This window comes from Amblyraja radiata, chromosome 10 (assembly GCF_010909765.2).
Source record: "Amblyraja radiata isolate CabotCenter1 chromosome 10, sAmbRad1.1.pri, whole genome shotgun sequence".
NCBI classification, from domain to species: domain Eukaryota; kingdom Metazoa; phylum Chordata; class Chondrichthyes; order Rajiformes; family Rajidae; genus Amblyraja; species Amblyraja radiata.
In genome coordinates, this window is record NC_045965.1 from 31,637,226 (window position 1) to 31,656,677 (window position 19,452).

The 19,452-nt window shown below is 42.4% G+C and overlaps 1 protein-coding gene across 1 annotated transcript in view; it reads right to left on the reverse strand.

Annotated features, from left to right (window-relative positions):
• Positions 1 to 19,452, reverse strand: part of negr1 (neuronal growth regulator 1) — a 390,630-nt gene that overhangs the window by 38,835 nt on the left and 332,343 nt on the right. The window contains exon 5 of the mRNA XM_033028493.1: positions 6,227 to 6,347. Within this exon, the coding sequence (XP_032884384.1) occupies positions 6,227 to 6,347 (121 nt within the window). The remainder of the gene's footprint in view (positions 1 to 6,226; positions 6,348 to 19,452) is intronic.

Sequence of the window (19,452 nt, forward strand, 5' to 3'; positions counted from 1 at the left end):
TTAAATCTCATTCCACCAGGGCGGCATCAACATCGGCGGCCCAGGATTTGGACGTCCCAATAGACCATATCCTCGCGACCACAGGATGGACAAGTGAACGGATGTTTCACAATTATTGCCATAAGGAGATTGCAGAACCTGGGGTATTTGGTGGTGCTGTTTTGGATTCAGTGTTAAGTTCCCCTCTGGGAAAAAGGGGAACATTTTTGTTATGATAAATAAACCATTAACTGATTGCATCAATTTTATGGTTATATATTATTATGGTTTTCACTCATTTAGGGTCAATCAATGCAGTGAGACAAACGTGACTCCGAAGTAAAATAGTAAGATTAAATGAGAACATACCAGTTTGAAGTTTGATCTTTATTTTAAGAGGAGTTACGATGAGGGACTACGTGCCCTCCGGTCCCACCCTCATAAACGTCAGCTGGAAGTTCTGGTTTCTCACTTATCTTACTATTATGCTTCGGTTATTATTATCTGTGATTTCACACCGCTGCTTTGAGGATTGACGCGTGTGCGCCTGGACGGGGTCTTCTTCACGTAGTCCCTCATCGTAACTCCTCATAAAATAAAGATCAAACTTCAAACTGGTAAGTTCTCGTTTAATCTCACTATTAAAGATTGTTCAAATGTCTCCAATGAGGTAGGACCACATTCTAGCTGGTGAGAGGATGGTTCAGTTGCCTGATAATTGCTTAATACAGATGAGAACAAATATTTGTTTCTATCTACAGTATATCTATCTGATGATGATGATAGAGCTCCAAGAGGCCTTTTGGAATTTGAGACAGACCCATATTTGTCTGGTTCAACCTGCTTTAAAATATTTCAGCTACACTTGCACTTCCACTGTCCAGGCAACAATTTAGGAAATTTCAGTTGGGGATGTTGTCAGTGTAAGTAAGGATGTGAGGCTAGATGGCACACATAGCCAAGGAATTAGGAATAGATGAAGTTGTACCATTTTCCCTTAGAAAATGGGGCAGCACAGTAGCACAGAGGTAATGGCTATCTGTGCAGTACTTGTACATTGTCCCTGTGACTTCAGGTTTATAGGCTTCTGTAAATTGCCTCAAGTGTGTAAGATGGGTTAACATGCGACTAATGTGTGGGTGATCGATGGTTGGCATGAACTCGCTGGGCCGAAGGGCCTGTTTCTGTGCTGTATTACAAAAGTAAACTAAAGCCTGTGTAGTAGCGAGTGGCCTGTGCCTATACCTTTTAGTACTGGATGTAATAAACCTAGAATTTATGAGATCTTGCTTGACCTCTGGATATTGTGAAACACTAAAAAAAAATAAAGTGCTGTGTAATAACTTTTGTAAACTCTGGAGTCAATATGAAACAGAGTCTTAGAAGTAGATTGTGATATTACCCTGATCATTCATCTTTAGGTATTGATTGATGGACAAATATTGGCCTGGAAACATAAGGAAATCGCACAAACATTGGTAATAGAGCTGTAGAATTTTTGAGTGAAGAGTAACCAATTTAAAGTCTCAAACAAAATGCAATACTGTGATAGTAATAAAAAAGAGAAATGGTTAGTGGAGCTTAGTAGATTGGGTATGAATTTTGGATAGAGAAGAAAATAATGTTTCAGATTGATGACTTTTTGTTCAACCTAAGCTATTAACTCTGTTTCTTTTTCTACTGAAGTTGCCTAACTTGCATTATAGATCCAGCTTTTTCAATTCTTACTTTAGATTTCCATCATCTGCAGTTTTTGCTTCTCAATTTGTGTAACAATATTGTCAGCCCGATCCAATAACTTCCTAATGAAAGATGTGAAAGCTCTCCCACTGTGCTACATTGATATCATGCATAGATATTATGAAGAATTGCATGGCTCAACAGGAACATTTAAGACGCTGCAAATTTATTGGATGTGTAATGCATTGAAGAAATATGGTGGGGGAACTGCAATGTAAAGAAAAAAGTACAGTCAAACAGATGGGAGTATTTCTCAACAAATTTAGTCATGATGCCCCAGACGACATCATGACCCCCCCCCCCCCCCTGCACCCCAACACAACTGGCACCTATTTCTCCCCTCTCCCTCGCCTTCATTCCTTCTTCTTGCTTCACAATTTGCAAATCTCCAATCCATTTGTCACACACCTTTTTTTCCATCTATGGCCCTTGTTCAAACATCTGTCCATTCAAAACCCCCCATCCCTGTATTCACCTATTAAGTGCCATGCTTTGTTCTGCCTCGCCTCTCCTCTAGCTTTCTTCCCTAAGCCCCCTCCCCCTACATCCCCACAATCTGTCTGCAGAAGGGTCCCGACCCAAAACATCACATCCATGTAACCCAGGGATGCTGCCTGACCCATTGAGTTACTCTAGCATGTTGTGTCTTTTTTCATGATCCTCTCCATATTTTCAAACCAACACCAATAATTTGTTGGATCTTCAGAGTAGAAATCCTGGCACCATCTCCAGAAATAATGGATGATGATTCAAGAATCAATGACATGAGTCAAACATGAAATGCTTGAAGTTAAGTTTAAGCAAAGGCATACAAAAAAAACATTTTTAGAGTCTTTCTTTGAGAGAATGTGAAGATTCATTGTTTATTATAGGGTGGAAATAATAGTGGCAGGTTGTCTGTTTTCAGTCTCTGCTGAGAATCACCCCAATGCATTGAGAGTGGTGTATCAAAATGTATCCTTAAAAAGATGAATCTATAAGAAAACAACACTTTGTTCAAATCGTTTGTCAGTTATGAGGAAGTATTGAATATGATTTCATATTTAAATACCTCGGAATATTTCTTCTACATTATATAAATCCCCCAAAAATTGTATCAAAAAGGAAGCATATGTGGTACAATATCTTGATATGATATACAGTCAGGTGAGAAGGGGAGATTGGTGGTGCTGGGAGAAAATTGTGTATTATGGGACAATTCACAGCAAGAAAACCATGAAAGGAATTGGTCCTGGTAGGGCTGTAAACCTCTGATTCTCCAACCAAACCCAACAATTACATCTGCTGAAACCTCATTCTACCCCCCCCCCCCCCCCCCCCCCCCCCCCCCGATTGACATGCTTCATTTGGACCCCATTTGCAATTAGATTTAAATAAAACCTCCTTTTGATCCTGACCATCAATGAGCACCTCTACGGCAAAAACATCTGGAGCAAAAAAACAAAATGCTGGACGAACTCAACGGGTCAGGTAACAATTGTGGAGCCTGAAGGACAGTTAACTTTTCTGGTTGAGACTCTGCATTAGGACTGAGCGTGAAGGGAGATAGCAGGATAAAGAGGTGAGATGGAGGGCTGAGACGGGGGCTGGAAGCTGATAGGTGGGAGATGATGGGCACATGGAGCCATGTGGAGTAGAGAAAGTGGTGAAGTTGGAAGATGTTGGCTGGTGGGCGATAAGTATAAAGAGATAAGGAGACATGAAAGAGTCAGATTTGGTAGGTGGGGGAGAGTGGTTGGAGTTAGAGGCAGAATCTGATAGATTTGGAAGATGATATGTGAACAATCAGTCTGAAGAAGGGTCTCGACCCGAAAAGTCACTCATTCCTCCTCTCCAGAAATGCTGCCTGTCCCGCTGAGTTACTCCAGCATTTTATGTCTACTGTGGAACCAGATATGGAAGGGATGATGGGCAAATGGAACTAGTTGGGGGAAGAAAACAAAATTGGGTGTCAGAGGGCTGGAGATGGTGGTGATGGAAAAAGGGGGCAGGTGAGAAAATTTGCGAGGATTAGAAGGTGAAAGAAAGAAGCATAGAGGGTGTGGGCTACCTGATGGCTGAAGACAGACAGTTTGGCAAGGGAATGGGAAGTGGAGTTGAAATTGCATACAACTGGAAGATTAAGGAAGGCCATTGCACTCTTCTTCACTGCCAAGTTGAGGCCAAATGTACACTAGAAGAACAACAACAACGGATCTTATAGAAACTTACAAAATTCTTAAGGGGTTGGACAGGCTAGATGCAGGAAGATTGTTCCCGATGTTGGGGAAGTCCAGGACAAGGGGTCACAGCTTAAGGATAGAGGGGAAATCCTTTAAGACCGAGATGAGAAAAACATTTTTCACACAGAGAGTGGTGAATCTCTGGAACTCTCTGCCACAGAAGGTAGTTGAGGCCAGTTCATTGGCTATAGTTAAGAGGGAGTTAGATGTGGCCCTTGTGGCTAAAGGGATCAGGGGGTATGGAGAGAAGGCAGGTACGGGATACTGAGTTGGATGATCAGCCATGATCATATTGAATGACGGTGCAGGCTCGAAGGGCCGAATGGCCTACTCCTGCACCTATTTTCTATGTATCTATGTAACACTATATTCTGCCTGAGTTGTCCACAAATCTAAAGAAATGAACGTTGAATTTTCCAATTTCAGGTTACCTGCACCCTCTGTGTTCCTTTCTCTGTCTGATTCACCCAGATTCCCTTCCTCTTTCTCCCCCAATGCTTTGTTACCCAGTTTTGTTTCCCTCCTCTAGCAGTTTATTTCTTGGCATCATGATTAAAATTGGCATATTTAAATCAGCTCCAAATGCGAAAGCCGACTGGGCCTCTGCAAACTCCATTGGGAGAGGAGTGATGTTCCATTGATGGCTGCTTCAATCTGTCCAGGTAATGAAAGTCAATCTCAATTTACTTATTGCTTCTGCCAACACAACACCTCATTGTTATCTTATCACACTTTTAATATTCCAATGATTGTCCTGAGAACTGAGATAATTGCTTTGGTTGCCTATACCTGCACATCAAAGTGATGTGTGATAATGTTAGTACCTAGAGTTCTGAGACGTAGGAACCATTCCCACAAGCAATTTTAGACCGTTTGTCGGGTACATTATGCAGTTTACCATTATAATACATAATTATGGAACATAAATGATTATGAATCCAACCAGTTCATGGCAGACTGAGAGTCACTGCAGATATTGTCAGAAAGCAGAGGAATTATAAAAATATAATCAAAAAGGAGGAATTCACTAAAGAAAATCATGGTTAAACTAAAACATATGATAAGGCAGACTACAGAAAAAGAGAAAATCGTCAGAAGATGGAAAAATAAATGCTGAAAATACAGTTATTCTCTAAATATCATACACATTCCACTCTTTTATTTTCATCTTGAGCCATGACTGATTAATCATCTTTCTCAATGACTTTGACAAATGTTTGACTTTCTAATCTATTTCAGTATTATTTTCTGTAATGGGACAAAACATGGTCATAGATAGGAGCTAATGAAAGGTGGTCACACTTAAGCTGCAGGCAGAGAATGGATGGGCGACCATGAGGAAAGGGAGCTGGTGGAGTTCAGGAATTCTCTGTGGCCATACCCCTGCAAAACAGGAATACTCTTTAGGAATCTGTTAGGGTGGGTAACTGTTCAGGGGAGAGCAGCAGCAGTCAGGTCTGTGGCACCGGGCCTGGCTCTGAGGCACAGTGGTGTTGTGTGAAGACAGGCAAAATGATAGTGAAAGGAGACTCAATAGATAGGGGGACAGGCAGAAGGCTCTGTGGCAGCAAACATACTCCAGCATGGTCTGTTGCCGCCCTGGTACCAGGGTCCAGATGTCTTGGAGTGGCTGAAGAATATTGTCACGGGGGACGTTGAGCAGCCAGAGTCAATGTGCTCGTAGGCACGAATGACACAGGTAGGAAAAGGGATGAGGTCCTGCAGAGTGAATATAGGGAGTTAGGCAAAAGGTTAAAATAGAGGACCTCGAGTGCGGTAATCTCTGGATTTTTACCAGTGCCACTTGCTAGTGAGGGTAACAATAGGAGGATATGACAGATAAATGTACGGATTCATATTTTTGGACCATTGGGATCTCTTCTGGGTTACAGGTGACCTGTACAAGAGGGAAGGGGTTGTATCTGAATTGGAGAGGCACCAATATCCTTGCAGGGAGGTTTGCTAGTACTACTCGGTAGGGTTTAGACTAGAATAACAGGGGGGCAGGGACCAAAGCAGTCAACAAATGGAAAGGTTGATGAGAAAGTGACAAGTAAGTCTCAAAGGAAGGGAGAGGTTCAGGAACATGGGGATAATGAAGGGCTGAAGTGTGTTTACTTTAATGCAAGGAGTTTTCAAGTCCAAGTTTAAGTTCAAGTATCCTTTATTGTCATTCAGACCTTTCAGTCTTAACGAAATTTCGTGCCTTGCAGTCTAAGATAGAATTTGTGAGTAAAGCTGATAAGTTTGCGGCCTGGATCAACGTGATCCCAGTGTGAGCTTACCTCTTGTCTCCTTTGTACCATTCAAAAGCTGCCGCAGGAACTGCAAAAGCCTCACATCGCAATAGCCCAACTTTACCAAGAACCATCCCAGGACTCTTAATTTCCTTTATTGCTGGAGGGTCTAAAGCAGACAATGAAATATGTTAGTACACCAGTTATAAAAAGCACATAAAAAGCAAAAGCAGTCTGTACAGTTAGATTGATCATTTTTGCATCTGCATCTGTACATCATTCATGCCTGGTGACATGCAGTTAACATGTAAATCAGATGTTCATGCTTTCATGTAACATTCAGATAACCTTGCATCATATTGCTTCAAATACTACATTCTGCACAGGAAAAATTAAAAGCCATGTCTTTCCACAGTACTCTTCTAATGTTCCATTTCCAGATTAGCCTTTGCCCAACGGTTCTTCCGAGGACCACAGGCCTGCTGGTGTCAGATGTGGGTCTGTATTCATTCATTGCAATTTCCACTTTTTTAAACCTCTAGTCCAACAGCAGCATTTTTGACTGGACTTTATGCTGCTGTTGGAGAAGAGGTTATTTTTTTAATTGTTATCATGTATTTGTACACTGTGGATGGCTTGATTGTTATCATGTATAGTGTTTCCACTGACTGGATAGCATGCAACAAAAAACTTTTCACTGTACCTCCATACACATGACAATAAACTAAACTTGTAGCCAGCAAATGTTATACCTCTGTACATGCAGCTGACCTACAGCTCGACTTATCACTGTGCCCAATGGTGGAGTACTGTGTTTACAAATCTGTTGTCTGCTGCTGCAAGTAAGAATTTAATTGTTCCGTTTTGGTACATAGTTTAGTTTAGTTTAGTTTATTGTTACTTGTAGCGAGGTACAGTGAAAAGATTTTTGTTGCATGCTATACATGATTACAATTGAGCTGACTGCAGTGTACATATACATGATAAAAGGAATAACGTTTAATGCAAGATAATGTCCAGTAAAGTCCAATTAAAGCTGGTTCAAGGGTCTCCAATGAGGTAGATAGTAGCTCTAGTTGTTGATAGGATGGTTCAGTTGCCTGAAAACAGTTGGGAAGAAAATGTCCCTGAATCTGGAAGTATGCGTTTTCACACTTCGGTACCTCTTGCCTGATGGGAGAGCTGAGTAGAGGGAGTGTCAGGGGTGAGACTGATCCTTGATTATCCTGGTGGTCTTGCTGAGGCAGGGTGAAGTGTAAATGGAATCAATGGAATGGAGGTTGGATTGTGTGATGGTCTGGGCTGCATCCACAATTCTCGTCAATTTCTTGCGGTCTTGGATGGAGCTGTTCCCAAACCATGCGGTGATGCATCCTGATAAAATGCTTCTATGGCACACCTGGTGAAGTTGGTGAGAATGGTAGGGGCATGCCGAACATCCTAAAGTTGCTAAGGAAGTAGAGGCATTGGTGTGCTTTCTTGGCCATTGCTCGATATAGCTGGTCCAGGACAAGTTGCTGGTGATATTTACTTAAAGTAACTTGTAGCTTTCAACCATCTCAACTTCGACACTGTCAATGTAAGTGGCGGCGCTGTGAAACGGCTGCGGCTTGCCTGCAGTCTGTCTGTTTTTACTTTTTTGTCTAGTTCAGTTAAATTTTTGTTATCAGGTGGTGTTATGTGTGTGGGGGTGGGGGGGGGGGAAACAGGGCTTTGTGTCTCTCCCTTCGGGGGGAATGTGACATTTTTGTCGTATCCCCCTTCTCTTCCCCCGCCTGAGCTGAGGCCTAATGGCGGAGCTGGCGGCCTCCAACCTGCGACCAACCTCGAGGATCCGGAGGTAGAGCCAGTGAGGCTGGCCGTCTTCGAGCTGCGGCGACGTTCGGGCAGCGGCACGACTCGGCGCTCCGGTGAGGGCGGACGGCGCGGGGCTGAGACACTCCCGTGCGGGCGGCGCGGCTACCGGCTGGAAGGTGCTCCCGTGAGGGCGGCCTGGGTCCCGGCTGGAAGGTGCTCCGGTGTGGGCGGACCGGCTCCTGGCTGGAAGGTGCTCCCGTGTGGGCGGACCGGCTCCTGGCTGGAAGGTGCTCCCGTGGGGGCAGCCCGGTGCGGGGCTGAGACGCTGCCGTGTGGGCAGCCAGGTGCGGGGTGGAGACGGTGCTCCGGTGGCTGAGGCGTCGTTCTGGCGGCAGCGACCTGAATCCGGGGTTCGGCCGCGGGCCAGTGGACGACATCGTCGGGGGCTCGCAGGGCACAGGCTGGTGCCTGTTTTCCGGAGCTCCCGTGGCAACAGCTGCGTCCGCTGGACTGGAGGGCGGCAGCTTCGACCACCCCCGGGCCACGGAGCTTGAACCGCGGGACTGATACCATCGCCCGGTGGGGTATCGCCTCAGCGCAGAGGGAGAAGAGGAGGGAAGAGACAGTAACTCTAAGACTTTTGCCTCCATCACAGTGAGGAGGTGCTTGGTGAACTCACTGTGGTGGATGTTAATTTGTGTTTATTGTGTGTTGTTATTATTACATGTATGGCTGCAGGCAACGACATTTCGTTCAGACCGAAAGGTCTGAATGACAAATAAAGGATTCAATTGTATGCGTACCGCTTTGCTTCCTTAAGTCGATCACTAGCTCATTTATCTTGCTGCCATTAAGAGAAAGGTTGTTATCTTGACACCAGATCACAAGGTTCTCAATTGGCTTCCTGTTCTCCATCCCGTCATTATTTGATATCCAACCAACTACAGTGGTGTCGTCTGTGAATTTGTAAATTGAGTTGGCTTTGCATTTTGCTGCAGGGTTTTCACAGGTAACTTCTCTCAAAGCTTACATACCATTTCCTTGAAGAAGGAAAAAGGCACTTGCAATTGATTGCAGCTTACTATATCCTCATGTCTTGCGCTTCATTTGGGGTTTTTTGGGGTGCAGTGACTGTTGTGTTCTCAGAAATTATGCAGCCAAATATTTGCAGCAAGATTTCATGACAGCAACTACACGAAAGGTCAGATTGTTTTGATTGTACTAGGTGAGAAGTAAATATCAGAAATGACTACTTCCTTGAACAATACCCATTTGAACACAGTAGACAGGCCTTATATAATTATCTTCTGAAATACAACCCCTTTGATGATACAGCACTCCCTCAGCATTGAACGAGTCTGAGTTTGAGTTTTGTATGACATCCTGGAGTTTTAACAGGAATTTCCAGGCACTGACAAATCTTTCACATCTTCCTGAATCAGCTGACTTAAGGGCCTGTCCCACTTGGGCGTCATTTGCGCGTCATTTACACGACAGGCCGGTGGTGACTGTCGCGCGAAAATCGTCTAGCAGTACAACAGTCGCGCGGCAAATGCTCTTGAGGACCCTGCTACTTTTGGGAGCCATTTGCAATGTTGTTCGTACTTAGTCCGATCTCCATGGCAAGGGATTTCCCAGTGAAAAATGTTCAAAACTACGCGCGCTTTATACCCCGGTGGTCACGTGGTGAGGCACTCAAATGACGCGCAAATGGCGTGCCGACGACATACGGGCGGCGCATGGTTACGGACGTTGACGCACGGTGACGCATAATAAATCAGCATACGCAATGTTCGTGCGTAACCACGCGCTACACGTATGCCGTCAGTACGTCAGCGTATGCCATCAGTACGTCAGCGTGCGCAAGGGATACGTCACGCAGGTGGCGCACGAGGATTTTGAGCATTCCAAAATCCTGGGGCGCTGCGCGTTACCTCATGTCACTGCATATGCCACCATACCTCACCACTCGCCCACCGTGCGTCACGACGTGCCAACCAATTTTTAGGATGTCCCGTAGATGACGGGCATATGACTCCCAAGTGGGACAGGCCCTTTAATGATTCATCTAATAATGCAGAATTCCATCAGGTCAGATGGTTTTGAATGTCAGAAACATTCAAAAGATAATGAGCAATTTTAAAAAATATATACTCGTTGAGAACATAAGAAAATTAAAGGCACTTAAAACTTTTGACCAAACTCAAGGACTTAAAGGGTAATCTAAAAATACCAGCAACTTGTTCCCTTGATTCCTATACTGCACCACTGAAATCAATGGAGAAACTGAATGTGTGTCCAATCTAACCTGGCCCAGATTGATTAGGTAGACTGCCCATGAAAAGTAGTGATGCATTTCACAACTTCCTGCTGAGGAATCTAATGTGGGGAAATGTTCCTGATAAACAGCTAACAGCAGATTTAGGAGCTCTTGGAGAATTCCGAAGCTTCCTTTTAGTTACACAAATATTGGGAGTTATGAGATATAACTGCTAATATTATCCCTGCATTTCGAAAGGTTTTGGTTTGCTTTCCAACATACATTTTATATTGTTGTTTCTGCATGCATCATTTTCTGGTAATGTGGTTCTAAGGCAATCAAACTAAAATTAGTAATTCTTTTGAAGCTGAATATGGTATTCTGTTCCATGAAGATAACCTGAATTTGCCTCTTCTGCTTTATTAATGGGTGTTAGGAAAATGACTTCAACAGGCTTTAGATCTAATCTCCAAACACATATTACAGTGAAGAAAATTTCAGATAAATGAACACAGATTGTTGCAATACTTAAGACAGAAGAAGCTACGTTTAAAGAAATCCACATAAATATTGAGTGCACTCCGAGCCATATAGCTTTCTAGTTATCACTATGTGGAACTACTCGGTGCATTCAAATATATTTGCCTCAGTTAATTAGGTTGTTACTCTATGCTCCTTGCAATCCCAGATCTATGTGCTAACAAATTGCTGATTTAGAGGCAGTGCTGCTTAACTATATTTAAATGGACCATAATTTTACCCATTGGCTCCCTGGGCAGTGGTTAGTTATCCGTTGCATTTCTGCTGTTTAAGACAGAAGTTGCTTTTTTCTTCAAAACCATCTTAGAGTTAACGTGCAATTTTACAGCTCCAGTTGGAGTAGGACAACTTGACTAATGAGGTTTGGTGGCTTTCAAAACAACATTTGATTTTTTGATTTACTTTTTAAGTGAATTTTATTGGAATATTGTAGTAAATACAGCAGACAAAGAAAAGTAATAAAAATACATAAAATTCAATTTTAGCCAAGTATTCCACATGAGATCATAGCAATTAAGTAGGCATCTGGATGAATAAAAGATTAGCCAAATTTTAAAATAAATATCAAAGAGGCACATAAGCAATAGAAGTGGCATAACTGGATGAAAAATGAATTTGTTGGGAATTCTGGAAGGACTTTGGCATTTATATTGACAAAGACTGCAACTGTTGCAGTTTCCATAGACTTTGCTCTATGAAATGCCACGTGATCTTAATTGGATGATGCAAATATACTCAAAAATCAGATTTGTGATGGACTGAATTTTGTCAAAAGAGCAGACCGAATCACAGGTAACGAATCTTTGTGTACCCAGATAAATAAACCAAATTACTCTGGAAAAAAATGTCTGTGCAAAGACTTCACCAGTTCTGATTCTGATACAGTTCTGCTGTATTTACTACAATATTCCAATAACATTCACAAACTAATACATTCCACTTAGGCCAAGAGGGGAAGAACTGGGTCTGATATTGGGCTTTCTTTGGACCACATGGCACCTTTTAGAGTTCTAAAATTGTGTCTGCAGAATGCCATGCACACTCCTGATATGAAGGATTTACTGCACATTCACTTAAGGTGCACTGGAAGTATGCAGAGCAGGACATTATACTGATTTAAGAGAGCTGAACATCATGCTAAGTGGGATGAAGGATGAAATGGTAATGATGCTATTTAATGGGTTTATTAACTACTTACTGGTTAGTTGCTTGTTTATTTGGTCTGGCTATTGCTACAATTTAAAGGAGCCTGGCAAATTAATCACAGAAAGGGTGGGGGGTTTATGGAACAAGTTTCCAGAGAATGTAGTAGAGGTGTGCACAATTATAATGTTTGAACTACATTGTTCAGGTTAATGATCGGAAAGGTATAGAGGGATAAGGTCCATTTGGGACTAGCTCTGGACGGCACCTTGCTCAGTATGGATAAGTTGGGCCAAAGAGGCTGTTTTGTGCGGTATAATGCTGTGAGAATATTATTTTGATTAGTGCTTACTTTAGTTGACTCATTGCCAAATGTCCACAGGGAGTAACATGACTGAATATCTTTGTTGATTTCAAGACAATATCCACAAACCAGCTGCTCTCGCATAGGGGTGGCAACAATTTAAAGAGATCCAGATAAAAGGGAAAGAAGGGCGGGGAGAAAGGTGGGGAGAAAGGGGATCTTAGCAAGATTACATATATACTTTAGGAATTCCGAGAGAAGTTTAATTTAGATATACAGCATGGAAATAAGCCCTTCAGCTCATTGAATCCATACACCAATCACTCATTTACTCTCTAGATACTAGGGGAACTTTCTGGAGGCCAATTAATCTACAAACCCGCACGTCTTTGGGATGTGGGGGGAAAGCAGAGAATCCAGCGGAAACCCATGCGGTCTCAAGGAAAACTTGAAAATTCCACACAAACAACAACCAAGGTCAGGTCTAAACCTGGGACTCTGGCACTGTGAGGCAGCTGCTCCACCAGGAGAGGTTTGTCTCCTTTAACCCAAGTAAAAAAACAATGCTTGAGGCATTGTATCTTTACTATGGATGGTGCTATTGTAATTGAACAACTTCTGCAGCTATCACCCCAACATCAAAGCGGGGAAAGGATGATATTGCCAGTAACTGTAAAGGTGCTCATAGCTATGAACATGTCTACATCCTTCCAGTCTACTAGATGTGTTTGCAACACCACCCAATTTGCAGTACTCCATTGCATTAATAATATCCCTGAGCTCTCTATTTATATATTAATTTAGTTTACTCTCCGAACAACAATAGGTGGAGTGAGGAAAAGACAGTGGTACAGGGTACCATTGTGTGCATGCATGTTGCTCTGTGGTTGGCTCAGGCCATCTCTACCATGTTCCTGAACAAAATGTCCCTGCTCCCTCAACCTGTAGATGGTGTGCAATCAAAGGAAGCAAATCATGCAGGCTAACACAGTTCTTTACGATGAAAGCCATTATTGTAATATACCAGCTTCTGCCATAACCCTAACCTTAAAGAAGTGCTTGGATTGGCAGTGACAATAAAGGTTTTATCTGGATCTCTTTAAATTGTTGCCAGAGATATTGGCAATATTTCATCTTATCTGGCAGTTATAATGCCTTCATTGTGGCATAATGCCTTCATTATCTGGCAGTTATAATGCCTTCATTGTGGAGCAGTCCTCTGTAGTCTGTGACAAGGTCATTCACTGACTACATGCATTTCTTTCTGGTTTGATAACCACACCAATAATACGCTCATTACAGGATAAGTAGAAACAAGGAACTGCAGATGCTGGTTTACACCAAAGGAATAACTTGGTGGGTCAGGCCGCATCTCTGGAGAGCATGTATCCAGGAATTGTGTAACATCAAATAAATCTGATGGATCTGGCTACTGGGGTGCTAAAACAATGGTCCCATTGCATGCATTGCACTGGACTCCTATACAACTATGTTGAATGGACCTCAACGTTTATGGTGATGTGTTATATTCTGCTCAACTTTGCCATCAAGAGGGAACAATCCTTTCCAACATTCAAGTCAAGTCGTCAAGTTTATTCAGATGAGAAGCTGAGAGATTGGAGTCTAAGGATGATGAGAACAGGCAAATTGCCTGGGATAAATATTAAGAACCAATTTTAATGCATTAACAAATAACCTGAACCCTACATTTCATTCCTGATAGTCATCCTGAAAGCAGGTATAAGGTTTGCAGAAGAGACAAGGAACTGCAGATGCTGGTTTACAAAAAATGACACAAAATGTTGGAGTTACTCAGCGGGTCAGGCAGCATCTCTGGAGAACATGAATAGGTGACGTTTTGGATTGGGACCCTTCACTTATCTTTGTTTTCTCTGGAATACCGAAGGTTGGGGAAGACATGAAAGAAGTATATAAAATGTTGAGAGGTATAGATAGGGTAGACAGTGAAAACCTTTTTACCCCTGGATGAAAATATAAAATACTAGAAGGCATAGCTTTAACGTGAGTGTGGCACAGTTTAAAGGAGATGTGCAGGACATGGGTTTTTTTACACAGAGTGTGGCGAATGCCTGGAACATGCTGCTGGGGATTGCAAAGGAGGTATAAACAATAGTAGCATTTAAGAGACTTTTAGATTGGCGTGGATATGCAGGGAATGGAGGGATATGGATTATATGCTGGAAGTTAAGAGTTGGTTCGTGGCACGGCCATGTGGGCCGAAGGGCCTGTTCCTGTGCTGAACTGTTCTGTGTCCTATGTTTATACTCTGTGGATCATTGACGCTGCCTGGAGAACATGGTATGAGTACTAATAATGTGTGGGAGAACAGATTACTGGGTTTTTGATGCAAAAGAAGCTCCTTTGAGCATTGATACGCAGAATCATTGTGACAGAAGTGCAATTGACCCGAAACAATATTTCTGCTTCTCCCTCTATTGAACTTATCTGACTTGCTGAATATACCCAATATTTTTTGTTTTCATTTTTGACCAAGCAAATGTTTTGCAATGAAAATAATGTTTAAGAAGGAACTGCAGATGCTGGAAAATCATAGGTAGACAAAAGTGCTGGAGAAACTCAGCGAGTGCGGCAGCATCTATGGAGCGAAGGAAATAGGCAACGTTTTGGGCCAAACCCTTCTTCAGACTGATGTAGGGTGGGGGGGTGGGGCGGGAAGAAGAAAGGATGAGGAGGAGCCAGAGGGCTGAGGGAGAGCTGAGAAGGGGAGGAGACAGTGAGGGATCCCTTTCTACTGAAAGAACGTTGTTACTTGATCAGAAATAATGATGTTAATAGATGTTGTTTCCCCAGTCTATATAAAATCCTCGAAGTAAATGGATACTCCTCCATTTTGCCAGTCTCCTAGTTAAATAAGATTGTAAATAGCTTGTTCTAAGCTTCCCCCCAGTCTAGTTTCAGTCAAAAATCACTGAGTCAAGCACTTGCGCATCTAAACTTTATTTTGACAAAACACAATTACAGTTCAACTACTGTACCTAACCACCGCGGGTTCAATCCTCGTATCTGCCTGATCAAGCCCTCTTGACCTCGCTCGACCAGAGACACTCCCGAAGGTCACGCAGTCCTAAGCGCTCTTCCAGAAGATCGAACAGGACTTTTATAGGTCCCCGGACCTCGAGGGGCCGAACCACATGGGGGTGGTCTGTTTACAATCCAATTACAGATATCGATTAACCCCATATATGACAGACATTTCCCTAACCCAATAATACAGTGGCTAATACATTGTATTTGAAAGAAAGCTCCAGAAGGATGCAAACAAGAAAAAACATTGAAACGTGTGCCCTGAGATTCAAACATTTTCTCCAAAGCTCAACAGTTTGACCAATCATCAATTAACAGGATGACCATCTCGCAACATTATTTATACTATTTACAATACTTTTGCAGCGATCCACAAAATGATGCATTTAAGGTTTGTTTGCAAAACTGCTATACATGTTATCAATTTAAGAGAAACAGGGAGAACACCTGGACCCCTCACCACCCTGCATACCAGTCTGAGCCTAGACTGGCTGGCGGCAATCAAAGCCTGCAAAGTTCAGCTGACAAGGGTTAAGCAATTCTGACAAGTGCAGGGATCCTCCATTTTATGGTGTGTTTAATTTGGCCAATATTAACAAGATGATGTGGTCCTTCAGCACGATCCCAGTAATTGTTTGACTAACATCCATGCCCTTATGTAGACGGATGCAGTCTTGTGGCCTTGTCACCATGGTAACAATACTTGCCCCCAAGTCAAAGGAAACAATATTCAAGCTGTTCTGAATTGAGTGTAATCAACTGTGATTTTAAAATTGAACTGGATTAGAGTATTAGGTGTGGAGTATCTCACTGGGTTAATGCAGCAGAATTAATGCCCAGGACTGAGGTTAGGGCACTAAATCATTTTACTTGTATGTGGGAAGAATGAAAAATAATTTTGATCCTGAAGAATATATCACCTGCCTTCTGCAGGGTGATTGTAGAAAGTTGCCATGATGAAACGTTCCTTTCACTTTCTTTAGCAGTTGCACAGCATTAAAATCCTACAGGTTGTTGCTGTTTTCACTTTGGCAGTCCATGCCAGCACGTACTCCAAGGCTAACCAAAAACCGGGTCTCAGAACTCATTCAAAAGGAGTCAACCGTTCTGTATGTTTCTGCTGGGCATGGTCACACAGGTTACCACCAAAGGGCAATTTCCAGCCACAGAATCACTGGTGATAACCCTCAGGTTTGTGAGTGATACCACTGTGGTGGACCAAATCATGAACAATAATAGGAAGGATTACAAGAAGGAGATAGATAACTTCACAACATGGTGCCAGGACAACAACTTTTCCCTCAATGTCTGCAAGAAGAAGGACCCAGTTATTGACTTCAGAAAGTGTGGTGGAGTATATGCCCCAATCAGTATCAATGGTGCCGAAATGGAAATGGTGGAAAGCTTCAAGTTCTTCGGCGTAAATATTGAAGCGCCAGCTAAGAAGACACACCTTCGTTAGGACGAAATTCAGTCAGAGGAGGAATTAGAACAACACTTGAGAACCTTGAGTCAATGGGTCAGGTATACACAGAAGCCCAGTATTAGCAGCAGAATGAATGCATCATCGCTCACACTGCCCATTCAGTCAAGCATTCCCAGCTCCACTTGTGGCAGTGTCTGCATTCCTAAATATTGGCCTCATCAGTTACCTCAGAATTGATAGAACTGGAATGGGATTTAGTCATCCTTGATCCTGAGGACCTGCCTAGGTACCTAGGTAGAGGTAGAGAGAGTGTAACATAGGCAAATGTGATTTATTCACTTTTAAAGAAAATTGAAAAACAAAATAGAAACCAATTATTAAAATTCGTTTTCAGCTTCAGAAAGAAATGACATTGTGCCATTTCTTTCATGAGGCTGGATTTGAACAGTCTGGAGGTCTGGACGTCATGGTCATAGGACAACAGAAGGAAACAAAACGGGCAATACGGGCTGAAAAGATGAAGTACGAAGGGAAGCTGGCCACGAATTTTGGCGGCAAAAACAAGGGGGAAGATTATTATCTCAATGGGGTTAGTTTGGGTAAGGGGGAGGTGCAGCGACACTTGGGCGTCCTTGTACACCGGTCACTGAAAGTTGACTTACAGGTACAGCAGGCAGTGAAGAAAGCTAATGGAATGTTGCCCTTCATAACAAGAGGATTTCAGTTTAGGAGTAAAGAGGTTCTTCTGTAGTTGTATAGGGCTCTGGTGAGACCACATCTGGAGTATTGTGTACAGTTTTGGTCTCCTAATTTGAGGAATGGCATCCTTGTGATTGAGGCAGTGCAGTGTAGTTTCACGAGATTGATCCCTGGGAGGCGGGACTGTCATATGAGGAAAGATTGAAAACACTAGGCTTGTATTCACTGGAGTTTAGAAGGATGAGGGTGGATCTTATAGAAACATATAAAATTATAAAAGGACTGGACAAGCTAGATGCAGAAAAAATGTTCCCAATGTTGGGCGAGTCCAGAACCAGGGGCCACAGTCTTAGAATAAAGGAGAGGTCATTTAAGACTGAGGTGAGAAAAAACTTTTTCACCCAGAGAGTTGTGAACTTATGGAATTCCCTGCCACAGAGGGCAGTGGAGGCCAAGTCACTGGATGGATTTAAGAGAGAGTTAGATAGAGCTCTAGGGGCTAGTGTAGTCAAGGGATATGGGGAGAAGGCAGGCACGGGTTATTGATAGGGACGATCAGCCATGATCACAATGAATGGTGGTGCTGGCTCGAAGGGCCGAAGGCCTCCTCCTGCACCTATTTTCTATGTTTCTATGTTTCCATGTTTATTGTATGAGGCTTTGATAAAATTGCATGCAGTTCCTTCCTACAACTTTAGGCTGTGCACGCCTTACGCAAGAAGAAGTTCCTTCCTACATATATCAATACTGCAGTTTGGTTTCCTTAACAGATTCATTTGCAGGTGTTGCAATAGTGGATTACCAGAATGATTCCTGGGAAGAGGTGAGAGAAGATCTTTTGAACCGCACAAGATTCTGAGGTAGCTTGATAAGTTGAATGCCAAGAGGTTGTTTCTCGTGGCTGGAGAGTCTAGAATTAAAGGATATACTTTCTGGATAAGGGATCATACATTTAAGGCTGAGTTCAAGAAGAAAATCAGTGGAAAGCAAATTAATAATTGTGGAATTATCTACAAAAGTGGATTTCTGGAAACTGAGATAATCTGGGGATAAAGTAGAAATGTTCTGAAACTGAAGATTCACCTGATTGAATGACGGATCAGGTTTGAATGGCTATGTCAAAATTTTATTCCTCTTTCTTATATTCTTACTGAAAGCATGCTCTTTTGCAATGATCTAATTTCCTCCCACATGGATAATGGATTTTGTAATCAGAAGTTGAAAGCCACTGACAGGTTTGATTGAAATGTAGGATGGAAAATGATGTTAAATTGATGCTATTTTCATTGAACTGGGGGTGGAGGGTGGGACCTGGGAATAAAAGTACTGTAAAGGATAAACTTCTCAGGCAGGAGATGTGAAAATCATTTAACTGTCAGTTTGTAAAGATTTTTACATCTACAATAACTGGAATAAGGGTACATGTACAATGAAGAGTCTTTCTCTTGATTCACCATTCTGCCATTTGAAATAAAATGTTCAATACGGTTTTGCAATTCAGTATTTAGTGATGGAAATTGCAATTTTTCTGCAGTTGGTTTATCATGTGTTTGTCTAAGAGCAGTTTCCTCAGTCATTTCTCATTAATGCCATAATTCAGCATGACATCACATTTAATGGAATGTAATTTAGCCGGATTCATGTGCTCACAAATTACTGTTGACAGCATGAGCAGCTAAAAGCTTAACGCGTCTGAATGACAGTCCCAATCTATTGTATTAAAGTGTGGTAATTCGTTTATTTTATTTTAAACCTCCACAAACCTGAAGACCTAACTTGCTAAGTGTCTCCTGCATTTTTGGCTTTCTGTCAGTCTGCCAATATAGATAATTTCAGCATTCAGCATCAATCAAGCAAAAACTACGCCCAAGTTATGTTTGTTAATAGTCATTAATCAGGACTGTCATCATATTGTGCATATGTACATCCAACCTGGACCTCTTCCAGCTGGTCTGTAGAGGAATGAGTGGGTAACTGATGCCAAATCTCGATTGAAACAAACACTGTGGATTCATCAAATTTCCAGACAGTACTACACT